Here is a 10,598-nt window from a genome sequence, read left to right as displayed (position 1 = left end):
CAGGATGCACCTGAGCTCGATTTTGAATGTCATGATAAAGGCTCTGAAGGCGTGCATATGATTTTTTTGTTTTATATTTTTGATAAATCAGCAAGGATTTCAAACTAACTTTTTTCATGCTGTCATTATTAGGTAATGTGTGATATTTTATTCCATTTTTTAAAATGATCATAACAAAATATGGAATACGTTAAGCGCTTTTAATCATTTCCCTATGCAGTGTAGGGAAGCTGATTTTGTCTGTGTCATGACAGATGATGTTTTATAATAAATAAATTATAAATTAAATAAATTATATTTAGGACTGACAAAAAAAATTGCTACTGTCATCCGCAACTCACATATATATTAATAGTAGAAATATTAATACCCGGACAAGTATTAATATTTCTACTATTATTCCCACAGCTTCTGTTATTTATATATCTATTCCTACGACTACGATATCTATCGTATTTGTGCAATAATTTTGCCGTCTGTGCCATTTACGATCAGTTATTCCAAAATTCACAGTGTAAGATAATTTGAACTCTTCAATGCATAGCTAAATGAATTCATTGACAAAACCAAGAAGGGGGTCCGGCGCAGACACACTACAGTTGTTTTTAGGCGTGGTCTCACGTGCCTATTTACAGCGAATCAACGCACGATGCAGCACGTGGTGAGCGTGTCAGAAAATATTGATGAGGCAGGACTTTGATACAAGATGATTCAACAGAAGCCATACAGGAGATACATACTGTTTTCTGGGCTGTTCACGGCAGCCAGGAGCTCATCCTACACTCCACACAGGAAGGCAACACTGATCATCAGATTCCTGTCTACGAAATATGCTGTGGAAAAGCTCCAGGAAGAACAACCAGCTCTACCTGAAAGAGGAACCTACTACAAGGGAAAAGGGAAAGCAATCAATGTAAACTGAAAGATGAATTATAAAGTAAAAAGAGACAAAGTTAAGTGTAATACTGTGCTAAGACGGCATATATTATTTAAGATGCGATTTATAGTGAAATGAAGTACGCAATATTCGGATCAGCTCACACTCAATCCCAGTGCAGCGACTCCTGTACTGGAGCAAAAGGTTACAAAACATTTCATTTTTTTGTTTGTCGGTGTTCTTACTCGCAATCCTATTCGTTCTGCAAATGCCGCGGTAATAAGAAGACAGTTAAAGTATATTTTTGAAGGGGACACACAAATAATTTACGTAATCTTTGGAGAGATTTGAAGCTAATGGTGATTATTGTTGTACTCTCTATAGTGAACGGGAAGAAGAAATTATATGTCATCTGCTTTTTCAACATGTATACGTGCCGAAAAACAGGACAAGCATTTCAGTGGAAAGAAAAAGACCTTTTCATTTGTTTTGAAGATAATGACAAAGAAAACGATTAAATTTTTTTGTAAAACCAAATGAAAACCAGATTTGTTTTGTTAAGACTAATATAAATGCGTGTTTTTATTAAATAAATATTTTCTATACAAATTTGATCTTTTTTAACACTCCTGGCAGAAACTGTTTTTGTTTGTATCTAGAATTGTTAATAAAGCATGACAAAAAAACGGGTGGTGCTCAGCTTCCGGTCCTCCTCTTCGCCAGGTGACGCTGGCGAGAGAAATGGAAATGCGGAAACGGAAGTGCGAGAACCAGAGGAAGAATAAAAGGCTAAGTAAATGAAGATCGTCGCATCGTGGCCAAGACAGACGCCAATAGAAATATCAGAAAGAGATCGTTACAATGGCAAGTATCTGACTTTAAGGATGTCCAAAAGCGTTGATTTTGGTCTTTTACATCTTCGGTAGCTGACCTGTAGTTTAGCACTGAACCGCCGGCTGACAGTGTTATTCTTTAATGACACACACGCTAAGTGAAGTTAGCTCCTGATGCTACATTGAGCAGATTCTACATTGTTTGGCAAACACAAGTCTTTTAAAATGAGACAGAGATTCAGCGACACGGACAGTTTTACACCTGCTAAATCACGAATCAACGATTGTAATCCACACAGTTTCGTACTTCATTATCTTTAAATATATGAATGGAAAATAATTTGAATCGTACTCCAAGCTGTGTTTAAAATTTGGTGAATATTACAGAGATCGCTGTAAGTATGATAAATTATTTAAAAACATTCTTTATTGCTACTTTATTCATAATATCATACAATAGCCAATGCCCACTAAAGTATTTAAACGTACAAATGCATATGCACTCAGCATCACACCATCAATCACGACCCAAGACCATTTATCAGTTTAGTGAATCGTTGTTTTGAAAATACCTCGAGCAGCTCCATATAACACTGAAACAACACACCACTGGGTGTATTGTGTCAAACCAGCGTTTTGCTTCAAATGCAGTTCTGGTTGTCAGATTAATTATGGTAACTGAAGACTCGTATCTGTCCTTTCTATTTGCAGCTTCCCCTCTCTCTGCTGAAGACTGCCCAAAACCATCCTATGGTGAGGAGTTACTGCGCTTTTACTTCATTTAAAAATATTAAGAAGAAATAAGTTTTCTGTTGTTCTAAGTCAGCCATCAGTAAGATAAATATTTATGTTCTAGTTAGTCTGCCATCTAATAAATTTACAGATTAAACATAACTGGCAACCAAGTTCATTAGGTTTGGCTGCCTGCTTCTAACTTTTGTTCTCTTTGTTCTTGCTTTGGTATTAGCTTTTGTATTTAAAGTTTTAATTTGCTTTGTAGAGAAATAATCAATCATATTAAAGCTGGCGACCTTGTAAATATCTAGATGAATTGACTTGGACCAATATTATTGTTTCTTTGCAGCCTATACTTTATTATTTGGTCCCACGAGAAGTAAATGAATTTTAACTTCTGCCAACAACTAAAGGTTAATCGTGCGCTCTCTCTCTTCAGCTGGTAGAGCTTAAGAATGGTGAGACATACAACGGTCATCTAGTGAGCTGTGACAACTGGATGAATATTAATCTGAGAGAAGTCATCTGCACATCAAGGGTAATGCTGAACTTGAATTTTTCTGCTGTCACTATGGACATAATGCTTCAGAGTGAGGAGATAAAAGTAAAGAGCGTGTTGTAAACATCTATGTGGACCAGTTTTCTCAATGTAGAGTCCATTAAGTGTGGGCAGATGGACATGGGATTGTCTGAGTGTAGTAGGGTATGACATGTAAGGTATATTTGAAATCAAATAAATTTTAAATATAAATAGCACTACTTTTATTCATTTTAGTACAAACATATTCCAACTCGTACACAAAGTTCATCTAAACTTTCCCTACTGTCAGATATGGTTTATACTGAAACTTGTTCACTAAAATCAATAATGGAAAGTAAGACTGATGGTATGATCAGGAGCCATATATTGACACTTCCACTGACATCTGACAGGATGGAGACAAATTCTGGAGGATGCCTGAGTGCTACATCAGAGGAAGCACTATCAAGTATCTGCGCATCCCAGATGAAATCATCGACATGGTGAAGGAGGAGGTTGTGTCAAAAGGCCGTGGACGAGGAGGTTCCCAGCAGAACAAACAGCAGGGCAAAGGAAGGGGAGGAGCTGGCCGAGGTGAGTGGAAACACTTCATGTTGATTAGACTTACTTTTGGAATGTGTTTATTTATTTATTTTTGGCTATTTGGTGTCTGGTGTCATTGCTACTACAAAATTCAAACACTAAAGGCCACATACTTGGTAGAAGACGAATTTACCCAGCAATGTAAGTCAATAGACTCAACTGGAGACTCCTTACGGTTTTGTTGAAATATCTCCGTAGTTATCCCAGGAGTTTCTGCAATCGTTTGACTGATTTAAGATCTTTCAAAAAGATTAGATTTTTTCCCCCCGCTGGTAATTGGACATATTAAAAATATGAGGTCTTCCAGCCATACCTTTGTAAGTGTCATCATGTCCAATGGCAGTGAGAATGATCTCTGTCCTGCATCGTGTATGGATTTACTGTTCACTGCTGTGGTTTCTCTGATCCACTAGATTGTTATGAAGTGGACAGTTTTTTTTTTTTTTTTAAGAGTTTCTGGCATCCTCTGTCAACATTTCTCTACCACTAAGCTTTAATTAAAAGCATTCATATCAATCTATTTCCAATGCCATCTTATGTCTCTCTCGAGGTCTGTTTGGTGGTCGTGGCAGAGGAATGACCGGCAGTAGTCGAGGCCCGCAGCAACCGGATAAGAAACCAAGCAAACCACAGGGAATGAAGAACCAGCACTGACTCACAACATGGAATCTACAATATAGCACATCCTTTTTTTTCCTGAAGGATCACTCCATCAGTTCAGATAAAATTATATCCCTGGTGTCCCTTTGGTAAGGAATTTGTCAGTACTGACAAACACACTGGGTGTTGGTAGAGGCCATGCATGGGCACTGAATTTAGTTTTTAACATCTGCAGGTTGGTCCTTCATTTCCTGTTATCATATACCAGCGTCAGGTCCAGAGCTCATAGGGTCTACCATCAGTTTGAAATGTGTATAATCATAACTCGGCCTTTAATGTCATGAGTCGTATTTGTCATTCAGTTTTGTGTCAGTTGGTACACTTAACTGAGGTTTCTATTTTTAGTTAAGTTTTTTTTTTTTTTGGCTAAATTTGGTTGTTCACTTGTCAGCGTGTGTCCTCAGATTTTAAGTAATGAAGAAACTGACCAGCCCCAGGTTTTGTTGCATGAATATATTTTCTGATTTGGTTCAGTTAGTTGGCAAACTTTGTATGGCCGCTCCACTGTACAATTAGCAGATTGTACAGTGGAGCAGCCCCACTTCCCCTCCCTTCCCCTAGAAAAAGCCCAATATACTTTTATGTCTCATGCTCTTATGTCTGACCAGGTGGAGTCCAATGTGTATTGAGTTGGTTGGGTTTCATTTTATTTTTGTAACAAAAAAATGTTGTACTTTATTTACACGAGAATAAAACAACTTTTGTTAAACTGGTTGTAGCCATGTTAAAGTCATCCTCTATTCCCACCCCAATAGTTGAATCTGTTTGTCAAGCTTGGGCAGACAAGTGAATTCCTTCCTTCATGGCTATATGAAGACATCTCTCTACATACAGCATCAAAATTAAATGGCATTGACAATAAAAACTAAAAAGCAAAAATCAATCGCGTTACCATGTAAATGTGAAGTAACATTTTGCAAATTAAGCACTGCAACAAAGAGGGAATCTTTATTTTTTTATAAAGATTTCTCATAAAGATCTTTTACAATTTTAAAGATTTTGATAACTAATCTTCAACGTCTTGGAACGATACCAAGTGAATGTGAAGTCTTTTGGACTGAAATTGAAGGAGCTGTTAAAATATGAGGGGTGGTAATGACAAAAAAGGCATAAAAATCACAAAATTTAAATACAAATGCTCCTGCTGGACTTTGGGTACATGTCCAAGAGGCTATTTTGTTTTGTCTTTGAGCTGATACAAATGTACTGATTCATTTGTCCACATTAATTTGGAGCGAGGGGCTCAATTTTTGTTGTCAAGCTGGCAGCATTGAGCCAATTTTTGTTGTGCATATCTGCAACCAATGAAATATCCAAATTTCATGCTGTCTGAGCTCTGAGTTTTGGGTTTGTTTTAAGCCCCCAAAAAGTCAAGTGCTTGCGCTCTAATAAAGATGAACTCCTACAGATGCAATAGGGTTCTGTAGAGTGCTTTCGTTTCATGTTCATGTTCAAAAGTTGATAAAAAGTTATCAAATTTAATAGATTTCAAATGCAAAAGTTTTTGTTTACATGTAAACTTAATCAACATGTCATTTCTCTATTAGTCATGTCATTTAACAATGATTTTTTTTTTTTTTTTTTTACATTTAGAATTTCTAGATAATTCACTATCACCACCAGCCCAACTCTTCACTGAACCACATCATGACAACCCAAGGGGCTGGATGTTAAAGCAGGTCCAAGTATGAATCCATGGGAATACTACTACTGTTATTATAAGCAATAATTATCATAACTGTCAAATATTTAACAGGTTTGAGTTTTAATGAATGAATCCAAACCAAAATTCCTTTACAGACTTTTATGCACATCTGCCCAAGAACCAGTCATTTTATAGAGCATCTCAGACACAATGATTAGATCAAACTGTTCCTATGATAAGTCCATGAGAGCAGCAGCCTTTTAAAACACTTTCAACCTCAATCTCAGGAAACCAGCTCTACTGTCACTGCAGGAGGAAGATGTGGTTCTGCTGTGACACCTGACCTCACTGAGCCAAATCACACCCACGTTCCTAACTAAGCAGGTTCTCTCAGTTTTTAAGTGTGAATAATCTAAAATAGTAATACTTTAATTTAGTTTAGTCTTGAATATTACAAAGAGGGTTTCATTGAAAAGACCTGGCTTTTGTGAAACTAACACATTGCTAACATTGGCATGTAATCTTAATCTGGGACAAAGATTGTGGCTGGACGTTTTCTCATTTAGCAGTTAACATTGTTCTTAAAACTTTTTAAATGCCGAAGTCATAACACATAATTGTTTGACTACGGCCCTTTTCTCTACTTTTGTCCTCCAAGCAGGTGCAATACTAACTCCTCATCTTCAGCAAGGGAGAGACCAGTGTCCAGAGTTGTGAGCTCATCATCCTGCTGCATCACTTTCTTCCTCTTCCCTATTGTGAAGTTATTTTCCTCATCACTGTCTTCACTGCTGTGCTCCCGTTTTGGACACTTTATCTGATCCTCCCCCTTCTCATCAGATGACAGTTTGTCAGGATCTGGCAAGGTGCTGGGGTCAAACTCATCTTCGCTGTGATTACCCAGATATGCCACTATCTCATCCTCATCAGACTGCTGTCCATGCTGCTTGCTGGCCTCTCTCCTGGCTGCCTTCGCCTTCAGCCGTTGCTCTCTGTGTTTGGCCTTCACTTTCCGACTGTACTCCTGCTTGTCAAACTCCTGATCTTCACATCTCAGTCTCTCCCTGGCCTTCTCCACGTTGATACCAGAATCCTCCTCCTCCTGCTCGTCTTCACCAGTCACTGCACGTTGGACTGGTGGCCACAGTTGTACAGCCTCTCCATCTTCACTAAAAGTTACTTTGGTGTTGACTTGGAAGTTTCTCTTGAGGACTTTTTTGGCATCTTTGAACTTGGTCTTTTTTTCAGTTTTCTCTTTAGAGCCCTTTGAAGGTTCATCCAGACTCTCCTCCTCTGTTAGACTAAAGACGTCCTTTCTTTTAACTGTCAAAAGCTCCAAGTCTCTTAAGTCATCATCATCCTCATTGTGATAAGAATCAAGTAGTTGTACATTAGACTGACCCACATCATCATCATCATCATCTTCGCCACTTTCCTCATACTCACTTTCATCCTCAGAGTTTTCATCTTGAACCTCAAGGGGGATGTTTCCTCTCAGCTGTGCTTTAAAACTCCTCAGCTCTTCATTTTCCTCAGACTGCTCTTCCTCTCTCTGTTTGCTACTTTTAGCTTTCTGCATCTGAACTTTATTTAGGAAACGCACTCTTGGAGCAACAGCGAGGCCCAGAGAGATGGCATACTCGTGAATCTGGAGTTTAAAGACGTCAAACACCTCTTTGTTCTTCATCATGTAGATGGAGCGCAGATAGGACACAAAACATCTCTGGGCTCTCTCCTTCTGGTCCTTCTCCTGGGCCAGGAAAGCCTCCAGCTTCTGCTGGATGTTCTGCAGTTTGTCTGGATTCACCTGTAATTCATCCCACAATTATACAACAATCGCATTGTTTATGTTGCAAAAGAGCAATATCCCAATCAAAAATTAATATGATCATGTGATGGCTATGATTGTTTTTTTTCCCCCGTTATAACAGCGAACTCAGTGTGTGCTTGGCACTGTAGATAAGTGTAGAGAAGTCTATTTCCAATAGACAGGGGAAAAAAGTTTCACAGGACTCCTGCACTGGTGTGAACCATGTCTTGAAAAAAATTGAGGATTTAATTCTGTGTACACTCCTGCCAAAATGACAGTAAATGCAGTAAGCATGAGAATCTGAAAGAATAAAAAAATTTAATTGTGTCAGATTTCTCTACATTCGTGCCTCTTTTTGCTGTAAATCAAAACTCCTTCACTCTTCTTCTTAGACTCCGTTCTAGAAACAAACATCAAGATTCATATTAGCTGGATGCTGACAGATCAGATTAGAGTTAGTCTGTGCCGTTCAGCACTCTGAAAAGAACCTCATAACATAATTGGCGTCTGTAAAATAATTTTGCTTGTAAAGTATGAGGTTTGAGACATTTTAAATGTCTCAACACAGATCTACATAACTTTTGAAGTCCAAATATATATTTCTAGGTGTAAAAAGTGAATGATCAAACCACAAGCATGATAAACCAGTTCTTCATGACACCAGCTGCATTTTTTTTTTCGTCCATGAGAATGCCCTTGAGTTTAGATTTTACATCCTTTAAAACTTTGGCACAATGAACAGCCGGAAAATTGCGCTATGTAACATCTGTTTATGTTCTTATGTTGTGTTTTAATTTGAGTTTATATCCCCAAACATCACAACATAATGCTGTACTAGCTCTCATGTGCTGGTTTCTGGTTCTCTGCCCTCTGTGAGTAGTGTGACAGGTTATGGCTCACCTGGATCTTATTGATAGGGACTTTCTTCTCCTGCAGCTGGCTGATCATGCCCTTCTCCTCCGATGGGTTTAGCAGCAGCAGAGCCTCTCCACCTTCCTTATACCTTGCTGTCCGGCCCACCCTGTGGATGTAGGTGTCTGCGTCCTCTGGACAGTCAAACTGTAGCACCCAGTTGACAGCTGGGAAATCCAGGCCTCTGGCAGCAATATCAGTGGCAAATAGCACAGCATTGTGCTTTCTGAGGAAGTCATTGTAGACCTCCACTCTCTTCATCTGCTGCTGCTTGCCATGCAAAGCCAAGATGGGCATGCCAGGTCTTAGGCGACAGAAGGCCCTGAACAGGTACTGTACCTCCTTGCAGCAGGCAAAGAACACTATGATCTTCTTCTTCAGGTGGCTTTTGATGAAGGAGTAGAGCATGTTGATCTTCTGGTGGAGATCACACACCACATAACTTTGCTCCAAAGTAGCTGGAGTGCTGAACTTAGCCTTTTCGTGAACCCACGCATACTCTGGGTCTTTGAGGCTAAGGCGAGCCAGGTCTTTGACTGACTTGGTCTGTGTGGCGGAGAATAGCAGCGTCTGTCGGGATGTTGGAAGATTTTCCAGGATGGCGTTGAGTGTATCAGCGAAGCCCATGTCCAGGATGCGATCCGCCTCGTCCAGAACCAGAATCTGGAGGTTTGAAGCATGGAAGGTGGCGTTCTCGTCCATGTGCTGGAGCAGCCGGCCCGGGGTGCAGATGACTATGTTGGTGCGGTGGATTCTCTCCATTTCGCTTTTCACCTCCTTTCCACCGATGATGAGCCCGGCGGAGAACTCGTGGTTCTTGCCGATCTTGCGAAGGGTTTCAAATGTCTGGTAGGCGAGTTCTCTGGTGGGAGATATGATGAGAGCACCGAGGCCGTCCATGGCGCTCCACTGCTGTCGATACAAACACTCCAGCACCGGGATCAGGAAGGCCAGCGTCTTACCGGAGCCGGTCTTAGCCGCACCGAGAACATCTTTGCCTTGCAAAGCGAGGCCAACAGTCTGCTTCTGGATCTCCGTGGGCTGTCGGTACTGACACTCCTGCAACCCCAGTAAGGTTTTCTTTGAAATGGGGAAGTCTGAAAACTTGACGACCTCTTTGCTGTTGATATCTCCATACCTGCCAACCAGCTTCTGTATGTACTCTTGCTCGACCTGCCACTCGGGCTTCTTCTTCTGCGCTCTGTCTCGCTTCACACGAGCCTTCGTTCTCTGGTACTTTTTCTTCCATTTCTCGAAATTTCTCACGGGGTCGTCTCCGTCTTGCATCTTAGCAGATGGACCAGATCGTTTTTTGTCCATGATAGAAACGTAAAAAAAAAAACAACAACCAAAAAAGTTGAGTCAACACCACTTAACAGCCACTACTGAAAACAGCGTGGTAAAGACAGTTTTCCGTCGCGTTCTTTGCGGCGTCATCATGCGTAAGCACGTACGAGTCCTCTGCGTCATCACGCAACCTCCGCTTCTTCTTCTGACCTTACGGCAGTATGTGTCCGTGTTTTGGTGCCTTGCTGCTCCGGAGCCGGGAGTCACAGTGACAAATATTTTATTCTTTAGGGGACATTTTGATGTTTGGTAGCTTGTCAGAAAATATAAAAAGAAAAATACCTAACAGCCGCTCCTTACACCGCACGTTATGCGTACTTTTCAACCTAGTTTTACTATAAATTCCTTTCCATGCAATTTCCTTTGAGAAAAACAAAACAAAAAAACAGCATTCCTTTAAAAACAGTGTGAGAAAAGGAGGGAGCACTTTGACCTGTTCTCTCACTCATCCTGTTGAATTCAATTATTGGCCATCCTGCAGGTAGTATTTACAAATATTGCAATTTGCTGGAGACAGTTGAAAATAAGTTATTGTTCCCAGTATCAGCAGGGAGGACAGGTACACAAATGTGAATCATGGTAAACTTGAAACTGTACTATTTTATATAATTTAACTGAATGCATTTAGGGTATATTTGAAATTTTCACATTTGTAT

At 39.9% G+C, this 10,598-nt stretch overlaps 2 protein-coding genes across 2 annotated transcripts; one reads left to right on the top strand and one right to left on the bottom strand.

Moving 5' to 3' along the window:
* Window positions 1-1,634: 1,634 nt before the first annotated feature.
* LOC115042309 (U6 snRNA-associated Sm-like protein LSm4) lies at window positions 1,635-5,658 on the top strand. The gene is made up of 5 exons (XM_029500445.1): window positions 1,635-1,741; window positions 2,422-2,463; window positions 2,885-2,983; window positions 3,379-3,559; window positions 4,119-5,658. Exons 1-5 carry the CDS (start codon window positions 1,739-1,741, stop codon window positions 4,220-4,222), a joined length of 429 nt encoding a protein of 142 aa, XP_029356305.1. The 5' UTR covers window positions 1,635-1,738; the 3' UTR covers window positions 4,223-5,658.
* A 111-nt stretch (window positions 5,659-5,769) lies between these two features.
* LOC115042308 (probable ATP-dependent RNA helicase DDX10) lies at window positions 5,770-9,927 on the bottom strand. Its single transcript, XM_029500444.1, has 2 exons — window positions 8,584-9,927; window positions 5,770-7,680 (listed from the first exon to the last, which is right to left on the bottom strand). The coding sequence occupies exons 1-2, from the start codon at window positions 9,913-9,915 to the stop codon at window positions 6,514-6,516; spliced, it is 2,499 nt and encodes an 832-aa protein (XP_029356304.1). The 5' UTR covers window positions 9,916-9,927; the 3' UTR covers window positions 5,770-6,513.
* Window positions 9,928-10,598: the final 671 nt, after the last annotated feature.

The sequence above is a fragment of the Echeneis naucrates genome, chromosome 4 (genome assembly GCF_900963305.1).
Source record: "Echeneis naucrates chromosome 4, fEcheNa1.1, whole genome shotgun sequence".
Taxonomy (NCBI): domain Eukaryota; kingdom Metazoa; phylum Chordata; class Actinopteri; order Carangiformes; family Echeneidae; genus Echeneis; species Echeneis naucrates.
Note: the sequence above shows the minus strand (reverse complement) of the source record. Positions and strands in the feature narration are given on the sequence as shown.

What these genes read in the sequence shown, in the direction of transcription:
- LOC115042309 (XM_029500445.1), top strand. An exon ending in AAGTCATCTGCACATCAAGG is followed by an intron (nt 2,984 to 3,378) that starts GTAATGCTGAAC and finishes GACATCTGACAG; the next exon opens with GATGGAGACAAATTCTGGAG. An exon ending in AAGGGGAGGAGCTGGCCGAG is followed by an intron (nt 3,560 to 4,118) that starts GTGAGTGGAAAC and finishes GTCTCTCTCGAG; the next exon opens with GTCTGTTTGGTGGTCGTGGC.
- LOC115042308 (XM_029500444.1), bottom strand. Translation starts at nt 9,915, where the DNA reads ATGGACAAAAAACGATCTGGTCCATCTGCTAAGATGCAAGACGGAGAC. An exon ending in TCCCTATCAATAAGATCCAG is followed by an intron (nt 7,681 to 8,583) that starts GTGAGCCATAAC and finishes GATGAATTACAG; the next exon opens with GTGAATCCAGACAAACTGCA.